The sequence below is a fragment of the Stegastes partitus genome, unplaced genomic scaffold, assembly GCF_000690725.1.
Source record: "Stegastes partitus isolate 25-593 unplaced genomic scaffold, Stegastes_partitus-1.0.2 Scaffold358, whole genome shotgun sequence".
NCBI lineage: Eukaryota > Metazoa > Chordata > Actinopteri > Pomacentridae > Stegastes > Stegastes partitus.
The window spans coordinates 126878-142015 of NW_007578089.1; the positions used below are offsets into that span (position 1 = coordinate 126878).

The following is a 15138-nucleotide window of genomic DNA, read 5'->3' on the forward strand; positions in this document are numbered from 1 at the left end:
CCCGCCAAGCATGTCAGGCTTGTGTGGGCTTTTGACAAAACGTTAACAGGAGCTGCAGTTAAGTTTGTTCCTTCCAGCGGTTTGTCGAAGTCTTTCCCCTGAGGCTGTTACATACCTGCAGCAGGATCCACTTGAGAATCTCCCAAAGAAGGCAGTTGTGTGCGTTTAAGCACATGGAATACCTACAGTAGCTTAATTACTTACAAAAGATCCCCAACATGGAGACAAGATCGATCGGTGTACAATGGCAGCTCACACTTTTCCTCACTTAAGAACGGGGAACCGGCAAAAAAAAGCAAGTTACAAACAAAAGGTTTAAGCATTTGCTAGAAAGCAGTGGTGCTCAGGTTGAGTCCTGAGTTCCATCACAGCCCAGGATATTGTTATTTTGCTGTTGGTAAATAGTAGCTCACACATGGAGGGAATTGTTTGCCTTTAAGCCATGTCTGAAAAGTGCTTAATTGTCGAGGGAAGAACAGAAAGACAGATTAATTTATTTTTAAACTTGTTGAGACACACTGTGGGGCACAATTTTGAAGGTCATCTTTTATTAAATGATTCACTGCACAGGCTTAGGGATTATATACACTTCCTGTATCTAACATTTCAGACTGTTAGCAGACTGACTGCTGACACAAAACGCGCTCGTGGCCAATCTATAGGCTTAACCCATCTTTCTAAGTTGTGTGCGCCTTTGGCACCGGGTCTAACCCTCAAGCTGACTGACTGACTTACTCAGCAGTCCATTAGCTAATGATGGTGGGCGCAGCCTGTTTTCTCCTCAGCCATTCTCACACATTTTTTCCTGCTCTCGGCTTCCCTCTTTCAGCCCTTGCCTCGCTGTGATATGCCGATAATATGCAGCAGCCACAGAAACATCCCACATTTCTTCTCTTGGACACGAAAAAAAAAGTAGTTTTTTGGGATATAGTCACATGATTGATTGCTTGCCCCTTAAACCTGGATCGAACACAAAGAGGGTTGTCCTTAGTATATTATTTTTCTTCTGTGACCCGTGGCTTGGATTTTTTGGAATCATATAATTTGAGAAATCATGTAATTTTGTAGATATGCAGTTAATTATATGCTGATGAAATGTTCACCGAGGGAAGGCTAGATGATGTGGGGTTTTCCCTGAGAGCCTGAGGTCTGCTTCTCCGATGGGCTATTTCACACTGAATAGGAAATAACAGGAGAGATGATGGGAACAACAAATATTGACGAGCAGAAAAGTAGACTGATGCCGTCGTTTGTGAGGTTAATAAATAAATCAATAAAGTTAGTACCCACAGGGCTTTACTACCGTGGCCACAGTCTGTTATTCCTCCACTTAGCCTTGATTTGGGTAATAAACTTGAATCGTGACAGAGAAAATGAAACATGTTTTCTAGTAATGGAGGACACCACCATGCTGTAATGCCAAATTACTATCTCAGTAATGCTTACAAACCTATGCAGAAAAAGACACGTCTCTAAGATGACTTAATACATCCCTTTTTTAACCATTTCATTTGTCAGCTATATTTTAAATCCTTAAATCTCACAGAATGCTAAATTGTTCACTTGCGTGCAACAATTAGAACATCAAACGCTCAGAAAAAATCAAATAGTTTTCTCGTGATTCCCACACATCTAGTCCACAAGTGTATCAGGTGTCACGTCGGGTTAGCCCGGCGAGCACCTTCAGCTCGCATGACAATATCATGAAGCAGCTGCTGTGATGTTAACATCAATGCCCACTGCATCTGTGTTATGATTTCAGCGGTACAGCAACAGCTGGTCCGCTGGTAGGCTTCAAATGAACACATGGACTCTTAAAGTTTGTATTCGCCAGCTTATTTTTCTTTTCATGTACCTGTATGTTCCACTGTATTGCAGACACAGACGAGATGAACTCGCTTGACCTTCCTCTGTCTCTCTCTGTTGCCCCATATCCTCTGTCTCTATATATAACACCACTTGAATCCACGGAGGAGACGTCTTGGCACATTTTTTGCGTCTGTGATTCTCGTAAATTAATCTACAAAGATGGACAAATGTTGTCAACAAAGTCGGCAGCACCAGTCGTATTTGCAGGAAAAAGCCGAGCGTCTAATTTTTAGATCATCTGTGAGTGATTTAATCAGGGTAAACAAGGCTCAGTGTGGAGAGAAGAACTCAGTGTGCTCTTTACTGATTGGAATCTGAAGGACTTTTTCCTGTGATATACGAGCGACTGCGTCTCTCTTTAATTAGCACTGACATCATTCGGATAAGAGAGAGAGAGAGAAAGCGAGGGAGGGGAGGACTGATTGACAGAGACAGAGAAAGATTTATACAAAGTGATTTAGAAAGAATGAAGGGAGACCTTAAAAGATGGCAATGAAGAACTGTCAGAGACAAAAGGGCAGGCAAAGGGAGAAGAGTCACGTTGTAAATCCTCTCTTCAGTCCAGGATTTCTGAGTGGAAAGCTGTCACAATTATTTTGCTGTGTGAGTGGGAGGGTTGTTGCAGTTAAATGTTTTTGGGTAAGACAGGCTGACTATTTTTTAAAAAATGGTTTAAAGCCACAACACATTATCCTATCGTTTCAAAATGCAACGTGTTGAATGGATCCAAACCCATAAAATTCAGCTTTCTTTTGTGTTCAATAATTAATCTGTTAAATGGGAAATTTCTTTTTGCTGTTCCTATAACAAAAGCAGCTGTCTTTGTTGTTGTTTTGCTTTTGAAGGCCTCATGTTGTGCCCCTTTGCAAGAAATTAATGAAAGCCTCACATGCCCCCAGAATCATTTTTTTTTCATTTATTTTTTAATTCAAAGTTCAGAGGACGGTTCATTTCACCATGAGTGTGTAACCCCGGATTTTTAACCCTGTCCTGAATGGGCTGTTTTAGTCTCTGTAGCTCTAAATGCAGGTGATCTGCTGCCCCATTCAGGAAGAAGACTCTCTCTGACAGTTGACGTATGGGAGCCAGCAGATTTGAATGACTGAGAGACATGCTGTCTCCTCTGAAGGTCTTTCTCAGACAGTCATTTTACATGGAAATGCAGGCAAATCCTTAGCAGACTGGTTTTTAACTCATGCATATGGTGACCTTGTCAGACAGCGTTGCGGCTATGGAGTCGGTACTATGGTGGCCCGAAACAGCAGCTTGGAAATGGCTCTAAAGTGACACGCTGAAACAGAACAATATGCAGATTAGAACAGCTTTGTTGGGATTTTGGCCATATTAAAATGCAGTATGTGTGAGCACAGAGAGCAGGACAGAAGCAGAACCAGCTGAATTTAAGTTTCAGTGAAGCACAATATAGACAGCATGAAAACACGGTAACCCACACAGTCCTTGTTGATCGGATTCAAATCTGTCTTACAGTCTCCACTATTTCTGAATGTCCCTCAGCGTTACAGTTTTCACAGACCTGTGTGCATATGGTCGAAACTAATCGTATCATTGGCCATTTGATGTGAGGACACTACCATCAGAAACATAAGGAATCCACTGGGTCCTTGGTGTATTAGATACTGGGAGTACATGAAGACTCTTGCGTTCACTCTTGCAGAACTTTTCACCAGCTTTGCTCACGGCCGAGACATTTCAGACGTAGTAGGAAAATGCTTTGAAAGTAAATAAACCTGGTGAACTGCGAGGCACCTGCTCCGTCTGAATGACTCACAGCAAAAGCAGCAGGCACCGAGAAAGGAGGAGTTCATCTTTGTTTTTTTTTTAACTGGACAACTATTGCCTACGCAGTTTCTACTTACCCACTGGGCAGAATTCTGATTGGCTTAAAAAACTAGAAAGCCATTTACGTGGATGAGGGAATGCTAGAGGAATGGCAATAAGCATGTGTATATTCTCAGCTTTTATTTTACACCAACAAGTTCAGCAGAAGAACGTGAAGCAACGTGGAAGTCATGATTTTCATACAAAATTTCATACAAAATTGTAATTTCAAGGTGATGGAATCCAGAACTGCCATCAACAAACCAGAAACCAAAATGAGATTTACTCTGAAAAGTTGTTTTTTTTTAACTTCACCTGTTGGTCAAACACACATTTTTACAGTGATGAAGTTCTCATAACTCAGAAAGATTGATGCCACATTTACTTTTAAGTCAAATAAATATGTATTATCATAATATGGGGCCTTCAGTCATTGCCTACTTTAAAGGTCACCCTGCTTTAATTTTTGCTGACTAAGAGAACTGAGGTTTGACTTTACACACATGAAAAGAATGATCAGTGTTATTGTTGGTCTGATGCAGCATCAGTTTAACATTCAGTCTTTTATAAGAGAAAGCTCACCGTCTCACTTGCTTTCAGTTTCTCACAGCTGACCATGTTATTTATTGCTTACAACATTCTGCCATTACTGACGACGGTGATTTTCCAAACTTCATAAAATACTTCTGATAAATACAGCCTCTCAGTTCTACACTAGAGACCTAAAGTGTTGCCACAAATCAGTTACTGATGAGCATCTCATTAGAAATTTCAAACGAGGCCAGAAGACAGACTTTATTCACTGCCTAACATTCATCATAGCTATGACTTATAACCTACAGTCATCCTCAAATGTATTCATATCCTCCTATTAAAGAAGGAAAAAAACAGCTGTCACTGAAATAAGCTGAAATTGACAAAAGTAATAATAAATAAAAAATGAATGACACTCATGGCATTGCTTTTGAATTGTGGTTCAACAGAAATATGAAAAAAAACAAACAAAAAAAAAGCATGATGGGACCCGTAAACTAATATTTTGTTGAACAACTCTTTGAGCCAATCACTGCAATCAAGTGTTTTCTGCAACATCAGCAAAGTGCTATAATTTGTCTGGGAGAGTTTTTTTTTTTTTTTCTTTTTTACCACAATTCAAAAGCAACATCTTATTTCACTAACTTATAATTTAGCAAATTTTTATTTATTGTTGCTTTTTTCAGTTTCTAGTTATTTGAGTGACTTTTGCCTTTTCTTTAATGGATGGGTGTGAATACATTTGAGGATGGATGTATAGGAAGACGTTCTAAGATTGATGAAGGTGTTCTTTACCTGAAACGTTATTTCATCCTTTTTCGGTGAGTGCAAAGGGGGAAAACATCCTGGACAGACACTTGTTTAGTTTGTCTGTCAAACCATCTCTTTTTGCATCATTCCTTTCATTTGAACTGTGAGTCACGCAAATGTGGGTGTTGCTGTCTGTCGGTCGCTGAAGACTGGGTGGTCATCAATAGGTGTTAAATCCTACCCAGCAAAGAATACCTCATCCTGAAACATGTAACTGTATATAACAAATCAAAAGCGTCTTTGTGTGTTCTTATTCGTGGAACTAATAGGATTTACACACCCTAGTCTTTATCATTTGCTGTAGATAACCAGCATTTGATACGGAATGTTTGCTCCACCTGGATACACTTTACTTTTGGAGACAGTAGCATGTCATTATTTTTAGGAAATAAACTCTACAGTCCTCCTCACTATCTGTTCTACTGATGAAAAAAGTACCAGTGGTCCCGGTCCAGGGTGCCCGAGGCTATAACGGTCTGATTAAACTCAACACCTTAAAGCCCACATCTGTCTCCGTGTGTGGTTAAGCGTAAAACACAGCCTAACAGTGCTGCTGAGGCAAGAGAGAGACTTTCTTATTCCCCCCCTCAACCCACCCAGGTTTTCCCAGATGGTCCACGGTTTGAACTGGCAACTGTCCAGTCACAAGCCTGCTTCCTTAACCTCAAGGCCTCCACCACAACACTGCTAATCCTGCAAAATAAAGACAAAAGGTATTTATCTGCCTCGATCTCTGCTAGCCCGTATGCTTATGTGTTATTTTTGGATGGCGGTTTATTGTCATTACAAACTGTTACACATTGTATCCAGTCTTGATCCTCGTTTCTTTTTCATTTAATGGGACATTAGCAGATTTACCTGAAAGACTTAAAAAGTAATTTGCTCCTAAAACACAAGGTTGTCCTTGAGTTTCTTCTATTTTAACATCATGAAAAATGTGCTCCGGAGAAAGAAAAGTAAACAGTTTGTCTGTGCGCGTAATGGGCTTTCCTTTGCTATTTCATATTGCAATTAGAAATGGAAATTGTTATTTATTTAAGCACAGTTATGCTGCTCGACAGTTAAAATTCCACTCAATTCGGTCGTTTGATATAAAATCGTTGCCTTTGGGTTTTTTTATTGAGGGGGGATATAATAAACGAACATGTTGCCAAAGTAGCAGTGGATTATAGAAACCACCAGCGCTTTAACCAGCATCCTGTTGCTTTCCCACTCACGTGACTGGACTACTGTCTGTAGTTTTCCTCTTTGTTCTTCCTTTTGTTAGTAACCACAGTGAAGTGAATACCTAATAAATCTAAATTAGTTTTTTGCTCTCACATCGCCTGTTTTCCAGCCTGGTTGATGCCTAAATAGCGCTCATTTAAACATTCAGACTGAAAGAAATTCCTCTTCTAAGTGTGGTCCAACATTGTTCAGAACTGGGGCCTCTGTTTTTCGACTGTCTCTCTTCTCCTGGTACAGTATGTAGAGGCAGAACCCCTCCCTTTTTTTTTAAATCTTTGAAAGCAGTGTGTCATACTGTCACTTACGGGAATGTCATTTTTTCCTAATTTTTACTGGTTGAATATTTCATATTTCATGTTATGAGAAAAGTGGTTTGTGATTGTGTGGTTTGGAAAATGGATTGAAGCAGTGAACCCATGAGCGTTCTTCGGAGTATCACTGACGACGGAGGCGAGCTGTGCAGTTTTGTGCTTCTTGCTGAAGTGAATCAGAATCCTGAAAGTTTGCGAGTTTACACATGCGTACACACTTTCTACAAATGCACAGAAGACCTTGCGAAGAATACTTAAGTGATTAATTTACAGTACAAGTAATGGCACAGTTTCCATTTGGGTCATTCAGCACGATGATACTGTGACACTCAATCCGTAAGGCTTGGTTTAAAAGTAGATATTATTTTAGCTAAGGTCGGGAACTGTTAATACAACACAATCTCAGTATGTGACTGTTTTTTGTTTTTCTTCTTTTTATTGCGTCACACTTGGCCTCCTTGAAACTGAAAAACAATCCTCTGCTAAACCACCATCAAAAGCCACCTACGAAAAGGCTTGTGTACCTTTGTTTCGAGGAGTACGGTGCTCTGCTAGAAATTGCATTTAATTGTTGTTCACTTTGGCAGAGCTGACGAATGTAGTTTTGTTCCTGGAATTATAAACAGTTGGTAGCGTGAGGTGACGTGACTCGATATGTGTGTGTGTGCACATATCGCACACAAAAAAAATGGAAGATGGGGGTCTTCAGCGACTGAATCGTCCTACAGTGTGGTGTGTTTGGGGTGAGAGGGGGGCTGAGAAAGTTCCCTTGGCTTTACTGGGTAATCCCTTGATAAATAAACTGGGAAGAAAGACCACCGCTGCTATCTGTAAGCCAATACTCCCCAAGAGAAGGGATGGCCCTGGGCTTGGCTGGCTTGGAGCTGATTCTCTCGCTGTGCTCTTTTTCTGTTCTCTTGCTACAGGAAGATTCCTGCATAAAGCACAGATAACACACACTTACATTTGGAGCACATGGATCCCTGCCGCACACCTTTTGTGAGATAAAAATAAATTATTGTTATATGGAGCGGAGCTATGTCTGTCCTCCTGCAAAACACTAAATCCCCAACTTGTAAAGCACATGCATGTACTGTCGTTGTAAAAACACTGATCCATCACGCCTGCCTGCAGCGCTAGAAATCAAATTTCATTGGGTAGCTCAAATGCACATAGAATACATGCCTTGTATTTCCCCAAAGTCTTCCCACGTGGGGAACATGCCTCCCCATCAATCTGCCCCCTCCGTCAGTCTCTGTCCTCAGGCAATCATATAAGGAATGCTCCACAAAATAGCTGAAATTGTGAAGGTATAACAAGGACAAACAGGTGGTCGCACACACATACACACTCAAAACCGAGTACTCAAGCTGTGCCCAAATGAGATTTTCATTCTCACGCCATCAGCAGGTCAGGAGAGATAATTGATTTATGGCCATGTTTTAGCCCATGTCGTTATTCAGCCTGTCATCTGATTGGCCCTGAGGATTATGCGGTCATAAAATCCAACCTATAAGAACATGGCTCTATTTCTCAGGAGGATCCTTAAGGGGATGCTGTTTATTTTCCCTAAAATGACTTTGTGTTCTGTTTACCCGGTTGTGTGTTTAGTTAGGCGTAGGAATGATTTGTGTTTTGTTATTTTGTTTTGAAATGCAGGCATTTTCCCAATCTTCCCCGGCCTCTTCAGAAGTACTGCATTTAATAATAATACAAAAAAACTCTTCCCTGTGGTTTGGTTGTAAAAATCAACGGGTAATGCAAACAGAACTGTGAGTGACCTCCTCTCCGTGTTCATATTTTACGCAGATGTTTACTTTTTTTTGTCTCGGAGAGTAGCAAAGTGTCACACAAAGGCAGGTGAGAAATGGCACTGGATTTGAAATTTTAGGCCTTTTTTCGGAAAGTTCACGACGACGGTATTAGATCCAGCCTAAATCCTCCATTTATCACCACTACAGAGAAACGATCATCTATAACTCTGGCTTTTTTTTTTTTTTTTATGAGCTGAACTTTACAGAACGAGCACAAAATAAAACATTTGGGAGGTACAAGTTTGCAGTTCAGTAGCAATAAATAATGTAAAAGCCTACTGCATGTATTCCCTCTGTTTTAAACTAGTGACACCATAACAGTACTCTAGTTGATTTTTGGTATTTAAAATGTGTTTTTTCTTGTTGCTGCTTGAGTATGGTACTATGTGTTTATATTTTGCCGAGGCCGTGAGCAGTATGAAAGACTGCTCAACTGAATAATGCTGTTTTTCCACCACTTTTATGCCACATTAAGTCAGAACTTATACATCAGATGGCACATAAAACTCATTGTCCTCAAAACTCGCATACAAATACATACAGTAGCAGCAGGGGCAACCACGTAATACAGGATTTTGACCTGAAAAGGCTGTTAAATGTTTACACCAATGATTAAAAACAGACTTAATTGCTGATCCTTCGCAGGAATTTTGACAGAAAGCTTGTGGCCAATGTTACGCTGCACTACATAGTGTGATTTTGAGTTCAGAAACAATCACCCACATTTACATTTTCCTACATTTGACATGTCCTTTATGTGCTTATATTGGTTACTGTCGACCAGATCAAAGGATCCACAACAGATTCGGTATTTAAGGCCTAACTGCATCAACTTAATACATCCTAAATTCATGTGGTACAAGCACACAGACAGCATGCACTAAGAGTTTAAACCAAAAGGCCACACACACAACAGATTAGAAAAAGTGCAAATGCATGCTGAAAATGATTGCTCCTTTTTTTTTTTCACATTTACACTTAAGACTGTTATGGGGAAAAATTCTATTTACCCATCATGGTCCTCTGCCTGGTCAATCATAACAAGGTTACATGCACCAGCACAAAATGTAGCAAATGATAAAGTATAATTAAAATACAAATAGGATAAAGTGTTCAAAAAATGATTATAAAAAAACACTATTTCCCTAATAAAGAGCTGCGACTGCAGTTACAGACAAGTCGAGTCTTGGTTCTGCTCAGCAATTTGCACACATGCCTCCTGCGCAGCCTGCCAACTTCACCACTTTGATACAAACACACGCACTCTCCCACATGTGCGCTGCTGTAGACCTCCCAAACGGCAGAGCATGATGTCATGGGACTTTACATTGTCTGAAGTATGTGTTGTGAATCTAAGAGATGAGTTAAAGAATTTTTTTTGGCTAAATAAGGAAGAGGCCTTTTTTTTCACTTCAGCAGCATCTGCCATACAGGCCAAATATTTATTTTAGTTCATGAAAAAAAAGGTTAAGCAGGTTTGCACAATGAAATGAAACAGTCTTGACATTTATAGCTTCACTAATTCCCACCGTCGTCTTGCTACTGTTAATTGATGGAGTGATATCAAATCATGAAAGACAATACACAGCTTTAACATTCGTGTTCCAATAATCGTAAGTATATATCACGTTTGCCGACGGTATGCAAATGAGATAAACAGCGACCGCCCCGCAGAAGCGTTGCAGCACATGCAAAGAGCACCGGGCTTTGTGCGTTGACAGGCTACTCGGACAAAACAGTTGCCGTGTTCTATCTTTTCTCGCCACCACAATGCAACGTGCCGTGTTTGCATGTGCGGCTGCGCGCATGTGTGGCTGGGGGTCGCTCTACCACATGTGAGCGTGTTTTATGGGTCCGGAGGGAGTTAAGGTTAATGCAGTAAAACAACCTTCCGCGTGCCCAGCGTCTGCCTTAAGAGAGGATTTAAGACCTGAGTGTAGTGAAGAAGTTTCGAGCAAAAACGTTGTAGTGAAGAGTTGGAGTGCAGTGAAGAAGAAATAAAGTGTTCAGGTCGTTAGTTATGGAGCTACCTTCCATTGACCGTCCCACTGCTCAGGAGCTGTTATGTAGAAACTTCCATTTATACGGCACACGAGACGACAGATCTGCCTCACCCTGGAGGGAGGATGTATTTTTAGAACGATGGCAAGAAACATTTTGTCACTGTTAACACATATTTCAGCTGCTTCCAGACTAATCCAAACTCTTCCCAGCATGTCGACACGCCCCTTTATGCAACAGTTTAAAACGCACATGTTTGTTCATTGCTTTTCAGATTGAGTTTATGTTTTTGTTCCCGCAATCCAGTGTTTTGGGCCTCCTCACAGTCCCTCCTAAACACAGCCATCAGCGTGGCAGTGTGTCTAACAGAATGATGGTAAAGTTTGATTGTTTTTACTAGTGTGCATGTAGAGGCTGCCCTGCAGGATTAGTATCAGAGCTGATACTGCATTGTGTTATACTCACTTAAAAATTGCACTTTTTTTAAATTGTGTTTTTCAAAATAAACATCTTTCTTTAATTCAAAGCAATATTCTTAGTTAAGGAGGCCACGTGATCTTCCATTTATTCACTTGATTTTACTGTATGGTTCTAATTGCTGAGAATGAGGCGACCACAGAAGCAGGCCTGAATCATTTCCACTGCTTTCTTACTGTAAGGCTCCCATTTCTAAATCACAAATGAATAAATTATGCCGCAAAAGATGACGTAGTCCAGTTGGATGCCCTTACATGGTAGAGTGACTCATCCCTCTAGACAAAGCAGCGTATATGCGCTGATCACTATAAGGAGTTTTTCAGCCCGGCGTGCGAGAGCCATTACAGTCTGTCTCTTTGGCTAATTGAGGACCACTTAATAACGCTGCGCAGAGGCTTTTAAGCCAATGAGATGTCATTGATTTTACCTCTCGCTTTGAGGCCCACGCCCCTTCATTCTCGTGACCCCGCCGTCTCCTCCTCTCCGCTGCAGGCTTTAATAGCCCTCCGGAGATACTTGCCATCGTTGCCAACCGTCTACACGTGCGTTCACCTCCATGAGGTAGTGGAATGTTCTACATTTACTGTCAGCCCTCCTGGCAATAACTCACTCATCCCACCATTTTCTTTCATCACACCCTTCACTCCTACGCCCACCGTTTTTCCCATGTTGTCTATTACTCTGAACTTTGTTCCATAATTCTTGCCACCTTTTTATTTTGCTTTTTGCTCTGTAATTATTCAACTGAACCATTGGAATACTTGATTTCAAACAGCCTTGGCATCAGTCTGGAAAAAGGTGTTCCCTTTCTTAATAAATTGGGTGCTACGTTTGTGTGTTAATGCTCTCTGTGGTGTAGGTGTCAATTGGTGGTTTGGACGCCACCCTGCAGCCCCACCCACGCTTTTACATGTTTTCTTAGCTCAACAGGTGCGTGTTTGCTCTGCTCTCCCCACAGGTGGACAAGGTGTGTGGCCTGACTACGGGCGAACCTACAGGCATGCAGCCTACGAGCCCAGAGGTCACAACCTCTAGCGTGACCTCATCTTCTCCTCTTCCATCTGCCGCCCCCTCCCGCCCTTTACCAGAGCAGTGGCCGGCGCAGCTAGCCCACTTAAGGAGGTAAGACGAAGCTGAGAACTAAACTGTGATTAATTCAGTCAGATTCAAATGTTGACTACTGCCTGTTGTAAATGTTTTATTTATTTTTTTGCTGGCAAATATTCACATGCAGGTTTTGGCCTGTTAATTAGCTGTACTGCTGGATAGTCCGCTACATGGAAAGTGATTGTAAATTCAATGGTTTAAAACATTTTTTAAAAAAATAGCCTGAAGGGTTGGCCAATGTCTTTTCACAGCTGCCATAACTTCTTGCTTTCTTCATATGGTTAGTTGGACACCACACACACTCGCACACAGTAAATGTAGTGCCTGGCACTAGAATCCGTGCCCTCCACCTGGCCCCCGAGGCAGCCATCCCATGCCCACAGCAGCTGGTAGTGAGGGGGAGTGTGGGTAAGATTAATCTTGACGGACCAACAATTTCCTGTTTACCCAGACGGCCATACCACCAACCCTGCACACCAGCCGGCTTCGGCTTAAATAGCACCACACACAAAAAAAACACACACAGACACACTATTGCTTGCCTGACCTTGTCCCAAACCATGAATCACTGCACTGATGCCAGCCTAGCTGACAGGTCTGGCCTGGCACTGCCACCACCATTCATGGCAGCACAATCCAGCTTACTGCGTGCTGCCAACGCTGACCAGAGCACATGTGACCGCTGACCACTTCAGAGGCATGGCAGCACCCGGCGTACTGAAGGGAGAATAGTGTGCTGCTGAAAAATATGAAACATGATAGAGTAGAGCAACATTCGTGTTTTGCTTTAATGGAGGAAAAAAAAGGTGAATTGAGGAATTCATCCAAACTTTCTTGGGCTCTCCTGTGAATATTTAACTGTTTGTGCAGATGTTTGCTTGTGTTTGTTTACTGACTTCACATATGCATTGCATACCATTATCTGTTTTAATTTTTTTTGATGTGTGGGGAGAAATGGTTATTGGTTTTATCTGTGGTGTGACCAGTCTCTGCATGTGCATGATTAATCACTCTCTTCCAGGGTCAATTCACTGTCTTTTCTCCCTCTTCCTTGTGTGTCTTGTCGTGTTGTTCTTTTGTTTCCTTTTTCTTTCTCTCAACCCCCCTTCCACCTCCCTGCATTTTCCTTGCTTGCAACAATTTCCCTTGGACTCCAACTCCCATCATTCCCAGCTCATTCCCCCTGAAACCTTCCAAGAACAATAAACATAGTCTGAGAACGCTCTCTAGGTAAGCATGAACCGAAGGGACTTATTTGTCTCAATTCCTCACACAATTTATTCAGAAACGACAGCTCACACATTGTCGTGACTCCTATAGATATAGCTGTAACTGTTGTTGATATTTGTGTTTTGCACTTGTGTCGATGCCTCACGAAACACATTCCCTCTCGCTTTTGAACAGTGATTTCACTGACTGACTCAGCACATCACCTCTCGTGACCCCTACTCTTTTTGCTCAGCCTCACGGGTGGCAGCAACGTGTGTCCGATCAAAATGTTGTGCCATTGTTTTGCTCGAGATGACGGGCTTTATATCGACAACATGTGTTAGCAGATCTGGTGAAGCAAGCACTTCACCACGCGGCGTAATTGAGAAAAATGTGCTGATGCAGTGAAGTGGTCGCATTCAAAGCCGTTAATTTTCTTCCACCATCGATACCCGCACACGTATTTGTCACGTGCATTGTTGAATAGAATGCAGATCCTGTTTGTTGTTAGTGGTATTGCATCAAATTATTATGTTGAGAAGCGTGTCTACTAGCCACACTAAAAACGTGTCCACATATGCCAGAATCACACAGTGCATTCCTCTGTTGTATGTTTTCTAACATGGCTATTAATTCAGAAAGATAAGTGTATTGACATGTGTATAAAACTTGCTCTGTGCACTTTCTCCTTGTTTTTTTTTCCCCCTCAGGGAGTTCTTGATGCACCTGCAGCGCTATAAGTCCTTCTTTGCGGCATTGCCAGAGATGCTGTGTGAAGGCGAGAATGTAGTGGATGACTCCACTTGTTGGAGCGGAGATGGTGTGGTGGAAAGGTAAGAGAAACGGGCTCAGTTGCCCCTTATTACTTTGCTTTACTACGCTGGAGCTGCAGTGTTTAGAGATGAAAACGTTCATTTTCTCTGAATGACTTTATCGTGCTGTAGATGCTGCCTTGTGGGCATCGTTTCAAAAAAATGTCCTTCCACTTCCACCTGAGATTTAATACTTTAAACGCCTAGCTTTGAGCAATCTTGGGTTTTGAATACATTGAGATGCAAGAAAAAGTGACAAAACCTCTGTGCTGTGAGCCACGCTGACTCACTGACGCTGTGAGTCAATGTGGCCTCACTGTTGTTGATCACTGTGGAAATAAGGAAGTCATTAAATCCATCTCCACGTTGAGTGAATGCAGGCAGAACAAATAAGTGCACGGCCGTCCTCTCCTTTGTATTAGAGTCAGTTAATAAATTGTTATCTGTGCCTCGCTCTCTTTATTTCTCCTCCATTCTCTTTCTTTCCTGTATTTATGGGAGTTTTATGTTGTGTTGATTTATACACGTAGCCTTGGAACTGTTTCCCTGCTTATGGGTTTGGGCGCATCTCTCAAAGACTGACGTTGCTTAGTGTGTGCGTGTGTGTGTGTGTGTGTGTGTGTGTGTGTGTGCACTTTCTCAGTCAGCATGAGAAGAACAGAGACATGATGCAGATTACTCAGCCAGTGTGAGTCTGCAAATGATTCCCCCTGCTGGATCTGTTTCTTAAACACTCTAGAAGCTCAGTCCACGATTATGACAAGGTTACGCTCTCCCTCTTTTTTTGCGGTGGCCTTAAACTGGCTCCCCTTACCATGGCAACCTCAGCTCCTGGCACTGCCAGTATTAACTTTGACAGAGGAAAACAGAGGTTTTCCCCCATGAGTGTTTGTCAGGTCATTTGGCCCTTGTTCGTTATGCTGGATTAAGCCATACATTATGCTCAAGATGAGTACACGGGAAGACATTACATACAAGAACAGATGTCTCGGATTCCAAGAAGACACTTTTTATTATCCTCTGTGGTTGGCAAAAGCATTTTGTCAGAGATCTTCATGAGGAAATTAGGCTTCTTTCCAGATCTTATTTGACTTCTCTTCTCTCCTCTCCTCTCCTCTCCTCTCCTCT

The 15138-nt window shown here is 41.8% G+C and overlaps 1 protein-coding gene across 2 annotated transcripts in view; it reads left to right on the top strand.

Moving 5' to 3' along the window:
* Window positions 1-15138, top strand: part of LOC103359185 (glypican-5-like) — a 105956-nt gene that overhangs the window by 30839 nt on the left and 59979 nt on the right. The window contains exons 4-6 of one of the 2 annotated variants that reach the window (XM_008284416.1): window positions 11841-12004; window positions 13163-13219; window positions 13909-14031. In XM_008284416.1, the coding sequence (XP_008282638.1) occupies window positions 11841-12004; window positions 13163-13219; window positions 13909-14031 (344 nt within the window). The remainder of the gene's footprint in view (window positions 1-11840; window positions 12005-13162; window positions 13220-13908; window positions 14032-15138) is intronic. The other variant, XM_008284417.1, reaches the window with a different exon arrangement.